Source organism: Syngnathoides biaculeatus, chromosome 12, assembly GCF_019802595.1.
Source record: "Syngnathoides biaculeatus isolate LvHL_M chromosome 12, ASM1980259v1, whole genome shotgun sequence".
Taxonomy (NCBI): Eukaryota; Metazoa; Chordata; class Actinopteri; order Syngnathiformes; family Syngnathidae; genus Syngnathoides; species Syngnathoides biaculeatus.
The window spans coordinates 18250097-18270574 of NC_084651.1; the positions used below are offsets into that span (position 1 = coordinate 18250097).

At 41.1% G+C, this 20478-nt stretch overlaps 1 protein-coding gene and 1 pseudogene across 2 annotated transcripts in view; both read left to right on the forward strand.

Annotated features, from left to right (window-relative positions):
* wdr11 (WD repeat domain 11) overlaps positions 1 to 20478 on the forward strand; it is a 71020-nt gene that overhangs the window by 19635 nt on the left and 30907 nt on the right. Inside the window, exons 5-12 of one of the 2 annotated variants that reach the window (XM_061837124.1) lie at positions 120 to 321; positions 6726 to 6891; positions 9407 to 9518; positions 10115 to 10313; positions 11184 to 11284; positions 11402 to 11452; positions 11867 to 12043; positions 17570 to 17654. In XM_061837124.1, the coding sequence (XP_061693108.1) occupies positions 120 to 321; positions 6726 to 6891; positions 9407 to 9518; positions 10115 to 10313; positions 11184 to 11284; positions 11402 to 11452; positions 11867 to 12043; positions 17570 to 17654 (1093 nt within the window). The remainder of the gene's footprint in view (positions 1 to 119; positions 322 to 6725; positions 6892 to 9406; positions 9519 to 10114; positions 10314 to 11183; positions 11285 to 11401; positions 11453 to 11866; positions 12044 to 17569; positions 17655 to 20478) is intronic. The other variant, XM_061837125.1, reaches the window with a different exon arrangement.
* On the forward strand, positions 1031 to 1149 carry LOC133510315 (5S ribosomal RNA; annotated as a pseudogene).

Below are 20478 nucleotides of genomic sequence, written 5' to 3' on the forward strand. Positions count from 1 at the left end.
GTATGTACGAAATGTTTTATTGAAGCTGTTATTACTGTTAAAACTGTACTTGATTTTTTTATCATGAAAAAAAAAATCTAGGAATATACATCATATATTTTTAAAAACTTTCTTTACAGTGCTGACGAGCGAAGGAATTGTCTTCATCACAGACTTTTCCCACTCAAAAGCACCAGGAAGTGCAGGCAAAAAGGTTTACATTGCCAGCCCTCATGCAAGCCCTGCCCACACCAAGCCTGCCCCCACCGCTGCTCCGGCTTCTACTGGTGCCAAGAAGGCTCTGAACAAGGTCAAAGTGCTAATCACCAATGAAAAGCCTACGTAAGATCCACACATCCTTTCACTGAACTTCACAACTTTATTTGAAGATTAGATTAGATTAACCTATCTGATTTAACAAGCATTTAGAGAAGCACATTTTTGATGGCCACTCCACTAAAACAATTTAGTATATATTAGGGTTAGGCAATTAATTTTTACAAGGGGCCACGTGAGAAAAAGGAATTTTGTCAGAGGCCTGCACCATTGATAACTTGAATTTAATTCTCAATTTATTCCCATTGTAAAATCCATTTTATATTTTAAATACCTGGTACTAATAATAGGAAGAAAAGTATTCTGTAAATATTTATATAAGATTGAAGCAAGAGGTTTTCTTTGCTGAGTGCAGGGTTTTTTTTTTTTGTCTGGGAACCAACCCTCCCATCGATACCGCTTTTGGGAAGTATCTATCTTATGGTAGAATCATGAACAGGGACCTTAAAGGAAGCCGAGGCCTGCAGGTCTTTATATGTTGTTGGAGGTTCTTTTGTGACCTCCTGGATGAATTGTCACCTCTTTCTTGGAGTAACTTTGTTTGGTCATCCACTCCTGGGAAGGTTTGCCACTGTTCCCAGTTTGCTCCATTTGTGGATAATGGCTCTGATAGTAGTTCGCTGGAGCCTCAAAGCCTTAGAAATGGCTTTGTAACCTTTTCCAGACTGATGGATTTTAAACACTTTTTTTCTCTTTGGTTCTTTAATTTCTTTGGGTTTACGCCCATGCTACCCTGAGAACGCCCGATCTCATCAGATCTCGGAAGCTAAGCGGGTTTGGCCCTGGTTAGCACGTGGATGAGAGACCGCCTGAGAATACCAGGTGCTGTAAGCTTCTATCCCCGGCAAAATGCTGAGGGGTTGCGTTAGGAAGGGCATCTGGCGTAAAACTGCCAAACAAATATGCGTTCATCTAATATGACACATTGTGCCAACCCCTAACGGGACAAGCCGAAAGGGAAAAAAAGATGTTCTTGAATTTCTTTGGATCGTAGCATGTTGCATTGGTTCTTGAGCTGTAGTCTACTTCACGTTCTCTGACAGATTCTATATAAGTGAGTTCTTGATTCATCTATTATGGTGGTAATCAGGTTTGGGTGTTGATTGTGAAATTTCATTCACCTTTCCCAAATTTGTGGTTAGTCACAGTGACTTTGTGATTTAACAAGAGAAATAAAGAGGGAAGCAAATACTTCTTCACAGCACTGTAAGAGAAAATATAGTGTGGCCCATGCATTATTTTTCAACAGCCACTCTGCTTGAAACTTTATGCCTCTTACACTGGGTTATTCAAAACCTAGCTTTCTTTCTACACACCAAGCAGAAAGGTTTATAACACACACGCACATGCACGCTGCATCCGTTATGCGTCTTCCTTTCTATCATTTTGTCAATTTCATGTTTGTGTCATTTCAAAATCTATTGTCAAAAATGTTTCTTTGGCTTCTCTCACAGTTCTCTTCATATGTTTGAGATTTAAAGAGGAGTAAGACATTTTAGGCATGCTAACTTAATTACCATAAATATACACACGAATGTCTCATCAGGAAGCTATTAATCTGGCAGTTAACATGAAAACTTTTCTCAATCACAATTGCAGGATCAGAATCTCAGTTCCAAGCTCTCTCTACAATTATCACACATGGTCAAATGTTAAACACTATATTAATGTTTGCTATAATAATAGTTTTGTATCTGAGATATGAATAAGAAGAGCAAACGGTTTCCCTGACAACACAAAAATACCTTTTAGAAATTGGGGAAATGATTCCGAAAAACCAATCTGGATCAAGATATAATTAATAATCACCTGTCAATATAATGCTGCAGAGTTTTACAGTTTTGACAGCTCATCCATGATAATAACCATATTGTTAAATTAATGCTTCTTTGACAGTGCCTGATTCTAATATAGCCCTTGTTTCAGATCTCTTAAAACTGGGTATGAGTAACAAAGTAAATGTGAACAGTATGCGATATTATTGGAATTGGACAACTGAATATTTTGCCTGCATCTCCCTCTTTTCTTTTTTTCTTCTTAATACTGCCCTCTGAAAATCTGTTCCTTTCACTATTGTATCTAGGACGTAGAAGTCTTTAATAGTTTCTTTTTTTTGCTGACTTTGTTTACCTCGACATTTATGGTTTCATCAAATTTCTTGGTGCCTCATCATTGAGCTGCTAATCGTGTCGAGCTTATCAACTCCAAAAGCTTTCTTTTTTTTCCTGTAGTCATTTTTATCTTCCATGAATTAGCCATATGAATATGATCCTATTAGTATTTGTCTGGCGTTTCTATTGTATCTGATTCTACCTTAATTAGCTAATTGCTGATATTTTTTCCCCACTGAGTATTTATGCCTGCCTTTGATTTAGGAAATTTTGCTAACATCAATAGAATAGCCAATTGATCAAAAAAACACAAAGTAATAAATATTTTTTCTAGGAATCTGGAATGTGAATTTGGTATAGTGACAATACTTGCTTCATTCATAAATGCCCTATCATTGTTCCCAGTTTGCCAGGTGTTCCCTTTGTTAAGGAATATTTTAACGATCATTCACTCCATCCTCCTTAAAGACCAACGTAAATGAGGTCCAAGTTGCTCTCACATTTTAGTTCTGTTGTTACGAAAGGAATAATCTGATGATTTAGTCAATAACATTTCCAATTTTCACATTTATGTGCCCCCCTCCTCGAGCCGTCACCTTATCATGGGGGAGGGGTTTGTATGTCCCAATGATCCTAGGAGCTAAGTTGTCTGGGGCTTCATGCCCCTGGTCGGGTCACGCAAGGTAAGGGACCAGACAAAACCTCTATGATGACAACAAAAATTGGATCTTAGTTTCCCTTGCCCGGATCTCGGTCACTGGGTCCCCCTCTGGAACCAGGCCTGGAGGTGGGGCTCGAAGGCGAGCGCCTGGTGACCGGGCCTGCACCCATGGGGCTCGGCCGGGCACATTCCGAAAGAGTAATATGGGTCCCCCTTACCATGGGCTCACCTCCTGTGAGAGGGACCATAGGGGTCGGGTGCAATGTGAGCTGTGCGGTGGACAAAGGCGTGGACCTCGGCGATCCGATCCCCGGCTACAGAAACTTGCTCTAGGGACATGGAATGTTGCCTCTTTGGCAGGGAAGGAGCCCGAGTTGGTGTGTGAGGTCGAGAAGTTACGACTAGTTATAGTCAGACTCGCCTCTACACACCGCTTGGGCTATGGCACCAATCCTCTTGAGAGGGGTTGGACTCTGTTCCAGTCTGGAGTTGCCCACGGGGAGAGACCCCCGGGCAGGTGTGGGTATACTTATTGCCCCCGGCTCAGGGCCTGTATGTTGGGGTTTACCCTGGTGAATGAGAGGGTAGCCTCCCTCCGCCTGCAGGTAGGGGGACGGGTCCTGACTGATGTTTGTGCTTATGCACCAAACAGCAGTGCAGTGTACCTACCCTTTTTGGAGTCCTTAGAAGGGAGTGCTGTAGAGCGCCCCGTCTGGCGACTCCCATTCTGCTGGGGGACTTCAATGTCCACGTGGGCAATGACAATGAGACCTGGAAGGGCATGATTGGGAAGAATGGGCCCCCCCGATCAGAACTCGAGTGGTGTTCTGTTACTGGACTTCTGTGGTCACCACAGATTGTCCATAACAAACACAATGTCACGGGCCAGAACATGGGGTTGGACCCAAATGCACGACTTGGCAGAGGCAGTTCGGGAAAAGTGTTTATTTCGTCCAGTGTCGGGGATCGGACAGGCAGTCAACGGGAGCGGCAGTAACAAGAACGTCAGACCTAGGAGCCAGGTCAGTGGGCAGGCAGGAGTCGGTACACAGGAGATCAGGAACGGGATGATGAGAGTGCAGTAACGAGGCATGAAGTAGCGATCTGGCAAAGGCCAGGCCGTACGTGTGGTTCTATATAACTGGGACGTAATTACTAGAGACAAGGCGCAGGTGTGTGCTTCCGCCGATTGCGGCAGGTGCGTGCCGCCTCAGGGACCTGTACGGCCAGGACAGGGACCGGCAGGGCCATGACACACAATGTTCAGGCATAAGGGTGTTCACATGTCCACCTGGCACCAGGACACCATAGGTCGCAGTTCGACTTTGTGGTCGTGTCATCGGACTTGCGACCGCATGTCTTGGACACTCTGGTGAAGAGAGGGGCGGAGCTGTCAACTGATCACCACCTGGTGGTGAGTTGGCTCTGATGGTGGGGGAAGATGCCAGTCCGACGTGGCAGGCCCAAACATATTGTGAGGGTCTGCTGGGAAGAGCTGGCAGATTCCCCTGTCAGAAGGAATTTTAACTCCCATCTCCAAAAGAACTTGCCTTATGTCCTGGAGGAGGCGGGGACATTGAGTCCGAGTGGATGATGTTCCGTGCCTCCATTGCTGAGGCGGCTGACCAGAGCTGTGGCTGTAAAGTGGCTGGTGCCTGTCATGGCAGCAACCCACGAACACGTTGGTGGACACCAACAGTGAGGGATGCTGTCAAGATGAAGGAGTCCTATCCGATGAAGAAAATAAGTATTTGAACACCCTGCTATATTGCAAGTCCTCCCACTTAGAAATCATTGAGGGATCTGAAATTTTCATCGTAGGTGCATGTCCATTGTGAGAGATAATCTAAAAAGAAAAAGCTAGAAATCACAACGTATGATTTTTTTTTTTTTAACAATTTGTGTGAAACAGCTGCAAATAAGTATTTGAACGCCTGTCTATCAGATAGAATTCTGACCCTCAAAGACCTGTTAATCCGCCTTTAATCCTGAATCAGATGCACCTCAATAAGGTTGTGAGCTGCATAAAGACACCTGTCCACCCCATACAGTCAGTAAGACTCAAACTTGTAACATGGCCAAGACCAAAGAGCTGTCCCAAAGACACCAGAGACAAAATTGTACAATTCCACATGGCTGGAAAGGGCTACGGAGAAATTGCCAACCATCTTGGCGAAAGAAGGTACTCTTTGAGTTTGGGATTCAGGAGGAGCAATGTGGTTAGTGTAGATAATGGACCAGCTCTACACCCTCGGCAGGATCCTCGGGGGTGCGTGGGAGTTCGCCCAACCAGTCTACATGTGTTTTGTGGACTTGGAGAAGGCATTCGACTGTGTCCCTTGGGGAGTCCTGTGGGGGGTTCTTCGGGAGAATGGGGTTCCTACCACCTGATAGTAGTTGTTCGGTCCCTGTACGACCGCGGGCAGAGTTTGGCATGTTGCCGGCAATAAATTAGACTCATTTTCGGTGAGAGTTGGACTCCACCAAGGCTGCCCTTTGCCATTGATTTTGTTCATAACTTTTATGGAGAGAATTTGTAGCCGCAGCCGAGGCGTAGAGGGTGTTCGGTTTGGTGGCCTCAGCATCACATCTCTGCTCTTTGCAGATGGAGCGGTTCTGTTGGCTTCATCAAGCCGTGATCTCGATTCAGAGCTGAGTGTGAGTGAGTGTGAAGTGGCTGGGATGAGTATCACCACCTCCAAATCCGAGGCTATGGTCCTCATTCGGAAAAGCGTGGCGTGCCCTCGGGGATGAGATCCTTCCCCAAGTGGAGGAGTTGAAGTATCTTGGGGTCTTGCTCACCAGTGAGGGAAGAATGGAGCGGGAGATCGACAGATGGATCGGTGCAGTGTCTGCAGTGATCCGGACTTTGTATCGGTCCTTTGTGGTAAAGAGGAATCTAAGTCGAAAGGCGTAGCTCTCAACTTTGTTTCTACCCTCACCTATGGGCATAAGCTGTGGGTTGTGACCGAAAGAACAAGATTCCAGTTACAAGCGGCCGAAATGAGTTTCCTCCGCAAGGTGTCTGGGGTCTGCCTTAGAGAGAGGGTGAGAAGATCGGTCATTCGGGAGGGGCTCAGTGTCGAACCACTAATCCTCCACATTGAGAGGAGCCAGATGAGGTGGCTGGGGTATCTGATTCAGATGCCTCCCGGTCACCTCCCTGATGACGTGATCTGGACATGTCCCACCAGAAAGAGACCATGAGGACGACCCAGGACACGCTGGAGAGAATATATCTCTCGGCTGGTTTGGGAATGGCTCGGGATCCCTCCGGAAGAGCTGAAAGAAGTGGCTGGGGAAAAGGAAGTCTGGGTATCCCTGCTGAAGCTACTTCCCCCGCGACACGATCCGAAAAAGCAGGAGATAATGGATGGATGTACATTTATGTGCCTTTGGTAGTCTTAATTGCTCACAAAAATGAGTTTTGCAGCATCAGTGAGATCATTTCACACCATTTTGGGGTATTCTGTACCTTTCACCCTGAAGTTATCTTGGCTAGATCCAGCTCTACGTGCCCCTGAACAGAATATACAATCCAGGTATACTATAGGTATAGAATGTGAAAGAATGAGCTTTTGAGAAATTGCGTTCCTCACGCTTCTTCCTTTACCCTTTTTTGACTTTGTGATCCACAGCGCAGAGGTAGTGACGTTGAACGACTGCCTGCAGTTGTCTTACCTGCCATCCAAACGAAACCACATGTTGCTACTTTATCCCAGAGAGATCCTCATCCTGGACTTGGAGCTCAGTCAAACTGTGGGAGTTGTAGCCATTGAGCGTTCCGGAGTGCCCTTCATCCAGGTGATTCTCTCCAAACATACAGTAAACAGCTGTAAAACATGTATCAGTAAAGTTTTATGCATTTAAACCTCCAGGTAATTGTAAAAAATATTTAAATTACTAACTACTTTGATTATTCAAGGTCTACATTCTCTTAGCGCTCAACCTTTTTTAATTAACAAGAAACTTGTATGAATTTTTGAGTTTTGAAACCTGTTATTCCCCCTGATGGTTCAGTTTGCTAAGGTGTCCGTTGAGCTTTCTTTTACATACATCTTTCCCTGACCTCAATTCTTCCTCTTTAAGCATTTATTCAATTTATTATCAGGCCTCATAAAATTCATTTTATATAGTAGAAATTAATCTTACAAGAGGATGACACCTGCAGCACAAATGAGCATTTTTTTACTTTTCTTTCTCTATCTCAGTGCTAAACTCATCAGAGTGCATTGAGAAGCTAACAGAGCATAGCTGTACAGTTCACAGCAAAATAATCCTAACATCAGACTTGATGTCTGATGTGATGATTTTTTTTCTTTGTTTGATTCAGTAGCACCAGTGACCTTTGGGAACCAATTTTGTTTCAACTAGGGACCTCTTATTGAAAGTAGATTCAAACTAAGGTAGAAGTTTTTCATAATGTAGTAGAAACTGTTTTCAATCCCCACCAATCGGTGTAACGGAACAGACAATGTAGTTCATTCAATCGTTTTTTTTTTGTCTACTGTGTTTATTCCATATTTAACTTATCCACTTTACAGTTTGGAGGTATGGATTTGGAATCTGCGCTCTGGCCTTCTTGTGTTGAATTTGCATGTTCTCTCTGTGATTATGCTGGTTCTCTCGGAGTGCTCCGGTTTCCTATGACTGTCATTAGTCACGTGAGCATTGAAGTCCCCCAGGAGGACGATAGAGTCCCCAGCGGCAGCGCTCTCCAATATTCCTTCTAAGGACTTCATAAAGGTTGGGTACTCCAAACTGTTGCTTTTTGCGCAGGCACAAACAAAAGTCAGGACCCATCCCGTCACCCGAAGGCAGAGGGAGGCTACCCTCTTGTCCCCCGGGATGAACCCCAACATACAGGCACTGGGCCGCAGGGCAATAAGCCCTCACCGTGTTTATCTCCAGTGTGTAAGAGAATCCGACTACTCTCAAGAGGACTGGTACCAGAGCCTAAGCTGTCTGTGGAGCCCGACTATTTTTTTGTCGGAACTTCTCGAGCTCACACACCAGCTTGGGCTCCTTCCATGCCAGAGAGGTGATATTCCACATCCCTAGAGCCACTTTCTGTAACTGGGGATCAGATCACCAAGGTCCCTGCTTTTGACCACTACCCCACTCACATTTCACCTGACCCTTATGGCCCCACCCACAGGTGTCGTGCCCATGGGAAGAGGGATCCATGTTACCCTTTTGGACTGTGCCTGGCCGAGCCCCACTAGTGCAGGCCCAGCTATCAGTTGCTTGCCTTTGAGCCCCACCTCCAGGTCTGGCTCCAGAGAGGGGACCCAGTGACCCACGTTCACAAACCCTTGGAAATTGCTTTGTAACCCTTTCCAGGCTGATGGATTTCAATTCCTTTTTCCCACATTTTTCTTGAATGTCTTTGTATCGTGGCATGTTGCATTGGTCCTTGAGATCTTCTAGCCTACTTCCATATTCACTTACAAATTCTATTTAAGTATTTTCTTGATTCAGGTAGAATGGATTGGGTGTGGCTTGTGAAATTGAACTCACTTTTTCCAAATTTGTGGTTAGTTACAGTGAGTTTGTGATTTTTGTGATTCACAGAGGGTCAGTTTTTTGTGCCTTCATTCATTTGTCATTTGAAAACATCATTTGTAGTTCCTTGAGTTGTCTCAGAGTGATATTAAATTTGGTTTGATTTGAAACCTTTGTGTGTGATGGATATGGAACAAAATAGAACTCAGGAAAGCGAGAATACTTTTTCATGCCACTGTAACTTACATGACTGATGGTAAAACTGTGTGTGTGTTAATTTAGGGGGTAAAAGCTTTGAAAGAGAAAACACAAGAACTAGATAATTGAACACCATAGTTCCTTAAATTTCTCATATACAGATGGGGTATTGGGAACTTTTGTACTTAAGATTAAAAAAAATTTCCTGCTTTCATTGCCATTTTACATTTACTGTAACTTTTTGCCCTCCCTCCCCACAAGCTAATTAGACTTGATTCATTAGGTGATTTACATGCCCCCACACAATAGTGGTCATCAAACTCAGATCACGTCATGTCTCCCGTTTGATATTGGGCTTTTTTTCTTTTGTGCTTCATGTCACATTTTTGTATTGACTTTTCATTTTGAAATCTTGTTCTACTATGTGCCTATATCTTATTTTTTTACCATTATCAGAATCTCGCTATAGTGCAAAAGAACCAGTTGTGCTAAGAATTTGGCAACATTTGTAAAGTTGCTGAACCCGTGAACATGAGCACATTTATTTGAGATGAACTAGGTGACAGAATGATCATTCATCACATCCTTCATTCTTTTCCTCTACTTTGTGTCTCAGGTAATCCCTTGTGCCCAGAGGGATGCCCTGTTCTGCCTCCATGAAAACGGCTGCATCACTCTTCGCGTATGCCGTTCCACTCCAACTCTTGAAGAAGGATCTGGAGTGGCAGGTATGTATCATCTTGTATGTGCAGTAGGTGCCATTTGTACTATGCTCGCTGACAAACCTAACACGTTCCAATGCTGTCCTCCCCTCTTCATTTATTCAGCCGACCTATAATGCAGTCAGAGCTTGGAGCCTTTCTCCATGCTCCAGTGGGCATTTAGACTCTATCTCATTTATCTTTGGCTTAGTGTTACAGGGCAATGGGAGTCTATTGTCTCAGCAAATGTCTCTCTCTTCCTCATTTATTTCTTCCTTGCTGATCTGCTGAGCTTCTTTAGCTGCTTCCCTGACATTTTCTTTTATGAGTCGCTCACACCCTCATTTAAACACTTATTTCTGTTGCTGGTACTTATCTCTTTAAATCCTCTTGCTTTATTGTCCTACTCTCATTTCCCCTCACGCTTACCTTTTCTAAGATCTACTCCCATTTGTCTTCTCAACTTTTTTTTTTTTTTAATTTAAGAACTAATCCATGCCTTATCCCAGACTTGTGATTCACTTTATTCACATGCCCTGTCATTATGCTCCCTTTTCTCCCAGCCTTTTTCAGGCACTCTGTCCACATTTAAGTCACACTTACATCATTTTTTTTTTTCTCAGACCCAGAACAGAATGCCCAGGAGCTTGTGTATGACCTCCGCTCTCAGTGTGATGCTATCCGTGTTACCAAAACTGTCCGGCCATATCGCCTGGTTATCTGCCCTGTTAACGAAAACAATGCTGCTCTCATGGTCAGCGATGGTAGAGTCATGCTATGGGAGCTTAAAGCCTTAACAGGAAGAGCTTCTGTCAATCCAAGGTACACAAGGGCACACCCACATCACTATTTCTGGAGTACCACTCATTTGCAGACACGGGCTTGAAAAGAATAGTGAGTTAGCAGCAAGAGTCACACGACTTTTTTATTCACCTTAAATAAACTTTCATAAAATCTGCATAATACTCTGACCCAAATTTAGACTTCTTAGCAACTGTCGCAGGTAGGACATCCAGAGACTTAAGCTATCTCACTTTCCTTTGATAGGTGAATCCCAAGCTCCTCTTGGGAGACCTGACTGTATTTCTCATTTTTAGTGTGTTTCCTGTGTGCCTACTATCAAATTAATATAGGTAAATAAGTCCCAGCAGCAGCATTGAATAAAAATGTGTGACATTTTTGTCTCTAAGCTTCATTTTGTGATAGCGCATCCTGGTTTCAATAAATCTGCTTAAAATTTCTTGGGTTCAACGTACTGAAAATAGAGGCAGTTCATCTGAAACTAAATGATGGGCCAATTTTTGGTTTCCGTGTAATCCAGAACATTCTGGTGATTGGTTTACCCACCTGACAATCATACCTTATCCTAAAAGTGGTTTAGGCCATAACTTGACGATAATTAAGATGTTTTAGTGATTTAATACTAGACTGAAAATATTAAGTTGAGCTTTTACTTTGCCATACACTGTACAGGCTAAAGCCTGGTGTTATTTAAATACTTCAGATTGATGATTATTTGTTTTTATGAGCAATGTTAAATCAATACAAAACAAATGATCGGGTCCATTAAGAAAATACAATCATTCATCCTCGCAATTGAATTATCGGTAGCACTTTGGTTGAAGTAGTTAATGCATGCCATCCTTTCATGATATATTGGATTAATATTTTATCTCACCCATTCTGTTGCAGTTCAGGTCTGTCCCCGCTTTACTCCCTGATGTCTTTTTGTGGATCACCGCTGGCTCCAAACCAGAAACATATTCAGAATCTCTCTCTCAACAGCATGATAGGTACGACTGCATGCCATCAATCTACAACATTATTTCTCAACATAGTATATATCCATCCATCCATCCATCCATCCATCCATCCATCCATCCATTTTCTTTGTTGCTTATCCTCACAAGGGTTGCGGGAGTGCTGGAGCCTATCCCAGGTGTCAACAGGCAGGAGGCATGGTACACCCTGAACTGGTTGCCAGCCAATCGCAGGCCACATAGAGACAGACAACAGCCACACTCACAATCACACCTAGGGGCAATTTAGAATATCCAATTAATGTTGCATGTTTTTTGGATCTGGGAGGAAACCGGAGTACTCGGAGAAAACCCACGCAGGCATGGGGAGAACAATCAAACTTCACACAGGGAAGGCCAGGATTGAACCCAGGTCCTCAGAACTGTGAGGCCAACTCTTTCCCGCTGAAGCACTGTTCCGCCCTAGTACATATACATTTGTCTGTAACATATATTTATAAACACTTCAATTAGTGTAGCATAAGACTACAACATAAGAAGGAATATAAGAAAAAGATCAATGCAGTCTAAACATTATCATGGCAAATTTACAGTTAAGAATTATTTCATTTGCAGGTCAAACTTTGATAGCTGGTGAGGTGCCACTTCCATCCTTCAATCAGCAAGAAGTCCAGCTGAAGTTCCTATTGACTGGACTCCTCTCTGGTTTGCCACTGCCACCGTTTGCCATCCGCATGTGTCCACCTCTTACAACCAAAAATATCAACCACTACCACCCGATGCTGGCTGTTGGTAGGTTGTCTTGCAAACGCATACAAATCCATACAGACTTTTTTTCACACTGATGTTTTGCTCCCTCTGGTCTGAACCAACTGAATCATTTGGAAACTGGTTTTGCCTCCTTTTGGTTTGATTTCTTTTACTGTAAAAAAATAAATCCCAAGTAATAAACTACACAGTCATTTTCACCTTTATTTAGTTTCCATTGGCAGGAAGAATGTAAGTTTAAAAAGTGTTAAGCGATATAGTAAATTGTTAAATGGATAATAATTACATACTATAGATATTAAACTGAAAACTGCTAGTTAACTCTCATTTATTTATATGCAACGGTCACATCACCAATATTCTCTCTTGGGTATTTTCTACTTGGGTAAATTTTTTGTTGGATACAATCAATCAAAACCAATCAAAAGCCTTTAATGTCATTATATTCTGTGCACATAACGCAATGATGAGTGCTTCCCATAAGGTGCAAGGTGCAATAAAATAGAATAAAAATCCAATACCATCTTGGGTAAAAAAAACAATAGAAAAAACATCAAGGCACAGTTACTGCTAAAATAAATTAATAAATGCAATGATTGTCTCAAGGACAGAAAACATTATATATAACATTATACTGTATAGCATTTTCCCAGTTGTACTGTTGAGATTTATTTTCAAGCAATTTACTTACCGGTACTTTCACTAGATATGATGGCTTCAAAACCACAAATTCCCCAGAATGAGTGTTAAAGTTGCCATTCATTCCTAATGATGTTTAGGTTTTACCCTTTAATTGTTAGGTATGTATGATGGCATTGCAATCAAGCCTGCACTTCTATTACTAATGTACTCCAAAGTTAACATTGTTTTTTTTTTTTTTTCTAAAGATGTTGACAACCCATTGAGAGTACTTCACAAGTGCTTGTACTGGTGATTCATTCATCCAATAATTTTCCAACCAGTTTATCCACACAAGGTTCACGGGAGTGCTGAAGCCCATCTCAGTTTTCTTCGGGCAGGAGGCAGGGTACACCCTCAACTGGTTGCCAGCCAATCGCAGGGCACATAGAAACGAAGAACCATTTGCTCTCACAATCACAGCTAAGGGAAATTCAGAGTCTCTAATTAATGCATGTTTTTGGGATGTGGGAGGAAAGCAGAGTGCCTGGAGAAAACCCACGCAGGCACGGAGAAAACAGGCAAACTCCACACAGGCAGGGCCGGGCTTTGAACCCCGGTCTTCAAAACTGTGAGGCGAATGCCCTAACAAGACAAACTGACAATTCAATTCATTTTGAATCACAGACCAGTGAGTACACTGCGCGACAGTTAACTTGCTTTAAGTTGCATTGCATGGTATGTAGCGGACCTAAAGAAGAGCAGTTTAGTTGTTCTCCCCCTCCAAAAGTGTTTTAAGTGTGGACAATTTCTTTATTGTCACTTAAGATTGAAAATATTTAGATTTGAATATGAAACAAGAAATCAACTTTTTTTTGTAGTATAAACTGGATCTGGCACATAACAGAAAAGAGTACCTTTTTGTTTGAAGCTACCAATCTTTGTGAGCAAAAATATTAAAATATGTAACTGACAGGTGCTTCTCCCCACTACCATCACTTAACTAAATTATGTTGGCTACAAAAAATGAATAAACACATTAAGCCTACACCCACCTTCCGATGTGTTTGTTAAAACTGCAGTTATACTATTTAAACAGGTAATCCACAAAAAAGCAGAGGGCTGTCTCTATGATAAAGAAACAACTGTGAAGATGAGAGAATATTGAAAATCGGAGGTGGAGCGTTTGGTTTAGAGAAAATGCACTACTGTATCCTACTGCACTCATTGTCGAAATGCCTTAAATAACTTGAACCTTTTGAAGTCTATGAACAAACTTGCACCAGGGAAAAGCCTCACTTCTTTTGTGATGAGTGTGGGAGTAGTTTTCATCAAGGAACATATATTTTTATTTAATATCACTCATTCTATTTACACAGGGGGAAATTAATGGTACTAATTGTGGAGAAGCATGATAGTTTATTTTCTGACAATTATTAGCTTTATCCCATTATTAAATATAATTCTGTGACCATCCAACAGAGGTACTGTGTTCTTTCGCACTATTATGGTGCACCAATTGGAGATTCAGAGCATTGATGCATTTTTTTGTGTATTTACACTAAACTTAGTTGCCATATCGCGAGGTTCTGAGTGTACGCTGTCATTTTTGTGTGTAAAATAAATGCTTTACAGCCTAAAAAAATAAAACATTAAGAATATAGTCGTGGTTATCAGGAGTGTGAGGAAGATTATTAAGAATCTGAGGAGATTCATAGAGGCATAAAATATCTATAAATAATTTTTAAAAATATCTGTTTGCAGCTTTGCAGATTTCACAGATTGCAGGGGTGGTCCAAAACCTAACCTCTGCCATATACGGGGGTTTACTTTATTATACCTCATGCGTTTTATGAGACAAGTGAAGGTATTACGGGTTGTTTGTATGGATTATGTAACAAAATATACAGGACAGTGTAAACTGAACTTCCCCGTGAACAATATATTTAATTCCTGAACAGCAAAAAAACATATTGAAGTTCTATGTGTGATCGTGTAGTAAGCTGGTTGAAATTAGGTACTTTCATTTTCAAAATTCCTGTTCAAAATGTCAAAATCTAAGCGCTCACTATAAATGAAGGTCTGTGAAAAAAGTACTTCTTGATGCTGTATCATGTCGGTAATGTACAGTCATATTAAAAAACTGACAGTTACATGTTGCTGTTGCTTATTAGTATATGGCAACTATATTTAGTTAAATAGTTTCTTTCGGCTTGTCCCGTTAGGTAACTAATGTCTAATATTATGCTAGAGTACTATTTATACAGTTAGAAATTTTAGTTATAATCAGTGATGAAAGTCCTCGGGATTTTCCCGGAATTCCGGATTTTTAAATTTTCATGAAAATTGCTCTGTAAAATTGAGGAAAAATTGCCTCAAATTAATCCGGATATTAGTTGACAACATTGAACGAACATGCGTTTCAGTTTGTTGTTTTGCTTTCACGAGCGTAGCCATGTTGAGGCACTAACACTAGTAACAGTATCACCGCTCCCCTCGCATTCTCTCAAGACGTCGCATATTATGTGTGGTCTTGACATTAATTTCTGTGTTTATTTCATAAACGTTGTTAACTAAACAAGGCTGCTCCAAAACAACCGGTATTTACCCGGGAACATGCAAGTTAACCGTACTGAGCGGGCACGAAAGCGCATGTTCAGAACTAGTTCACGTAATACGAGCGCATTTATCTCAAAAGTCATTAACATCATGAGCCATGTCAAAGGAAATTCAGTTACACCAGGGGTGCTCATTGCGTCGATCGCGAGGCAGTGTGACGGCGTAAAAAAAAAAAAACATTAGACTGTCATCTACCTTGTCACTTGATTCAAGCCTGGCCAATACGTCGAGTCAAGTAGAGCAGCGGAAGTCAGGACGTCGGGCGTAGAGAGCAAGTCCGCGGGCAGGCAGTGGTCGGTACACGGGAGATCGATCAGAGAAGGCAGGAGTATAAAAAATGTCAAGCTTTCGGGGTTAGTCGGAGGACAGCCGGAGGTCGGTACACCAGGGTTCACAATCAAGAATACGGGAGTGCAGGAACGGGGCATGAGTTGCGACGATCTGGCAAAGACCAGTCGTCCCCTGCTTCCTATAAATACAGGGGTTAATCAATGAGGATGAGGCGCAGATGTGTGCCTCCTAATCAGCGCCAGTGTGCTTGGACCCGCCCAGCAAGGGCTGGACCGGCAGGAACATGACAATATGTGTGTGTGTGTGTGTGTGTGTGTGTGTATGTATATATATATATATATATATATATATATATATATTATATATATATATATATGTATATATCTCTAAATATTAAAGGCAACTCATTATACTATTCGTATTACTCGATCTATATGTAAGATAGTGAGCAATGTGGTCGAGTGTATCAGTACAACGTGACGTAACAAGTTTGAGACTTAAACGTTAATAGTCATTACTACAGATCAACTTCTTTAACATATTTTGCTGTACGGTGTAGAAATTCTAGGATATATTTTCTTTGATATTCTTTTATAATATGTATAATTTGGAGAAAAGGACAATTTTAGTTGTCTTTTTACTGAATAGTTCACTTAATTCGTTTGTCTTGAGATAAGATGGCATTTTTTAAGCATTTTTTAATGACAAATGTGATTTTGACCTATCCAGTGATAGGAGTATGGGGGGCAAAAAAATCTGGTCTTGGCCCTTGGGAAACTTTTGCCTAATTTTTTCTTGGTTCAGGATTTAGAAATTTTACTTTCAATTTTTGTCTGAATTTTGTTCACAGATATCGCCAGAATCCACCACAGCCATCCATTTTTTCAAAAATTTCCCGGGACCTGGACCCACCTAGTGCTCACATTTGTATTTTCAGGAATTTTCAAGAAAGTCCACTTTCACCTCTATATAATGTTGTAACATTGATATAATGATAGAATAGAGAGTGGGTGGAATAATTATTGGTGCCATGCTAACTTAATTTTCTAATTTCCAAAGAATGAAAATTCATTTTTTTTCTAGGGCCGTGAATTATCATCGTACACAGAATATCATTCATAAGGTATACACCAATTCCACTCAAGTTGGAAAGTTGTGTAAAACGAAAATAAAAATGGGACAATGGTTTGGAAAACCTTTTTAACTTATATTTAATTAATTTTGCCACAAAAAAAAGATAGGCGTCATGATGAAACACCTGGAAAGTGTTGGCCTCACAGTTCTGAGCTCCCAGGTTCAATCCCAGACTCTCCTGTGTGGAGTTTTCATGTTCTCCCAATGCCTGCGTGGGTTTCTCCGGGCACTCTGGTTTCTTCTGACATCTCATAAGCATGCAACATTAATTGGACACTCTAAATTACCCCGAGGTGTGATTGTGAGTGCGGCTCTTTGTCTCAATGTGGCCTGGGATTGGCTGGCAGCCAGTTCAGGGTGTACCCCGCCTCCTGCCCTTTGACAGCTGGGATAGGCTCCAGCAATTCCCGCGACCCTTGTGACGATAAGCAGCTAAGATAATGGATGGATGGGTGGAAAAAAAGATATTTGTTGAAACTGAGGAACATTAGTTTTTTTTCTTGCATTTTTTATGTAAACATCCCAACTTCATTTTAATTCGGGATTTTTTTTGTGCACCAAAACTTATTAAAGTTGTGAAACATTGTGCATTAGCAGAATTACCTTGGTTTTCGGTATTTATTTTTTGGGATGTTGTTAGTGTACGCAAAGTGGCACAACCCCTCCTGTTGTTAGTGCAAGAAGTCACTTGACAAAAAGTAAGCTCTTTTGGGAATTTTTCTGGGAATGCCTCTTAGTAGAACAAGTATAAGTATATGGATTCTACTGTACTAATTTTTACTTACAGAGATGCTGCTTAAATACCATTTTGGCAGAGAAGTGTTTCTTGTTCATATTTAGCCTGTTATGTATTCACCTTGCTTTGCTATTTCTTTTTTTAATTCTCAGGAACCAGTACTGGGTCTATACTGGTCTACAACCTTACCAGTGGACTTCTCCACAAGGAGCTCAGTGTCCATTCTTGTGAAGTCAGGTAAGATGTGGAGTCACTGTGAAAATTGGCATTAAGGGGGCATTGTATGATTGATGATTTGCAACTTTTCAACACAACAAAATTACTCAGTGCTGGCAGGTAATTATTAATTGATCTTTTTCTTATATTAAATAAACTACAAATGTGACTTTTGAAAGATTCATGCTCCCATGTCCAGAAGTGTCTATCTGAAATAAAAACATTGGGTGTTGGACAAGGGACAATATTTCACAGAAACAGCATCATGGCATGAAATGGGGGTTTAATATTGGAAGGACAGGTGGTTTCGCTGCATCCGTGTGTGAATGGACTTATTGAAATCGACCAAATTTGAAGTAATTCATATGAAGCCCAGCAGCAAATAGTTATCTCTCCTATGATGGTCCTGAGACCCCTTCAGCAATTTCCTTTAAACATCTCAAGGAGCACTCTGCAAGCAATCACATTGAAATGGAAGGAGTATCAGACCACTGCAGATCTACCAAGATTTGGTCTTCCCTCTGAACTTTCACCTTGAATATGGAAAAGAGTAATCAGAGATGCAGCCAAGAGGCCCATGATCAATGTTCCCTCAATTTTTTTGTGTGTCTGACCAAACACTGAGGCTGTGAGTGTTCCTTTTGACCAATGTGAGCAACATCAGACGTATGCACTGTGGTCAATCAGTGTCATCCATTGAAGTTACATGGCTCATTAAAAGCTTCAGATTACATTCCCATCATTTTTATGAACAATTTTGTTTTTGCTAACTCACACTGAAAATGTCAACAAACAAAAAAAACCCATTACAATCCAAATACATACCAATCCAACTATTAAATATAAATTTGAAATGTCGCTTCCAACTTTGTTTAATTTTTTTTTTTAACCCACAATGATATCCCCGTCTGTTTATCTTGGTGTAAAACTGAATTATTGCTTGCAGAATATCTTTCGCAATGCATATTGAAAGCTGAATGATGCTCCCGAACAGTTTTAGGGTAAATGTTATGTTGGCTCCTATATTTAAAATACAGAACTAGCTTTTTGTGCACTGTATCATCTGTGCTTTCATCCTTGAGCAGGCTGTGCCAAGGTGGAATTTTAACATTATACACCATCTCATCCTGTACTTTCTACTATGGCTTCAGACCAGACGTTTTTTACTCAAAAAAGAGAAAATCTCATCCAGTTTCACCACTTTTTCTTCTCTTATTCACATACCCCGGTGTTTGTAATTATGAATGTACCCCTTTAAAATGGAGGGGCGGTGTCAGGTAAAGAAGGAAGTAGCATGTGTGGCCAAGCAGCAGCTCTTTGTAAGAGGCAGTGTTCTGCTGTGTTTAAAAAAAAAAAAAAAAAAGCACGTCAGGGTGTAGTTCACTGCGCGGGATCTGTTTTCCTCTACGCTGAGAGTGTGCACAAATGTGCATTTGTGCAGCTTAGAGGGAACATTGGCCATGATCACTGAATGAACTGCAGAGATCTACAGCTGAGGTGGGAGAGTCTGTCCATAGGACAAAAATCAGTCGTACACTGCACAAATCTGGCCTTTATGGAAGAGTGGGAAGAAGAAAGCCAAGATATCCATTAAAAGTCTTGTTTAAAGTTTGTCACAAGCCAGCTGAAGACACACCAAACATGTGGAAGAAGGTGCTATGGTCAGATGAAACCAAAATCCAACTTTTGGCCACAATGCAAAACGATATGTTTGGCGTAAGAGCAACACATCTCATCACCCTGAACACACCATCCCCACTGTCAAACATGGTTGTGGCAGCCTTATGGTTTGGGCATGGTTTTCATTATCAGGGATTGGGAAGATGATGGGAAGATGAAAGGAGCCAAATACAGGACCATTCTGGAAGAAAACCTATTGGCGTCTGCAATATTCCTGAGACTGGGACAGAGATTTATCTTCCAACAGGACAATGATCAAAGATATAAAGCCAAATCTACAATGGAAGGGTTCACAAATAAACATATCCAGGTGTTAGAATGGTCAAGTCTAAATCAAGACCTGAATCCAATTGAGAATCGGTTGGCAGAGCTGCAGACTGCTGCTCACAAACTCTCCATCCAACCTCACTGAGCTCGAGCTGTTTTGCAAGGAAAAATGGGCAAGAATTTCAGTCTTGTCGATGTGCAAAACTGATAGAGACATACCCCAAGCGACTTGCAGCTGTATTTGCAACAAAAGGTGGCGCTACAAAGTATTAATGCAAGCGGACTGAATAATATTGCATGCCCCACTTTTCAGGTTTTTATTTGTTAAAAACATTTAAAATATCCAATAAATTTCGTTCCACTTCACAATTGTTGCTGATTCTTGGTAAAAAAAAAAAAGAATTTTATAATTTTATGTTTGAAGCCTGAAATGTGGCGATAGGTTGAAAAGTTTAAGGGGGCTGAATACTTTCACAATGCACTGTGTACATACATATATTAAAAAAATACTAATATATATATATATATAATATATATATATATATATATATAAACCAAGCTAATTTGAATGATGTGGCGCAATGGAAAAAATTCACCTAGGGAATTTTTACAGTTAAACTTGTCAACTGTCATTGGTTCATTTAGTTGGTCTTGATTTGACAGAACCATGAAGACAGCAGAGTAGAAATGTTCAGCTGTAAAAATTTTCTTTTATGAAAAAAGGCCAAAACCTGTTTTGAAATTCGCCAACAAATTTTATAAACTACAAGAAAATGATGAGGGTATAGCAAAAAAGAACTTAAGCGCCCACACATCTGAGAGCAATTTGTCACAAATTAATTGTAATTATAATTAAATCCCGTCACTTTTGTGTTTTGGTGTGTGTTCCTTTAATTCC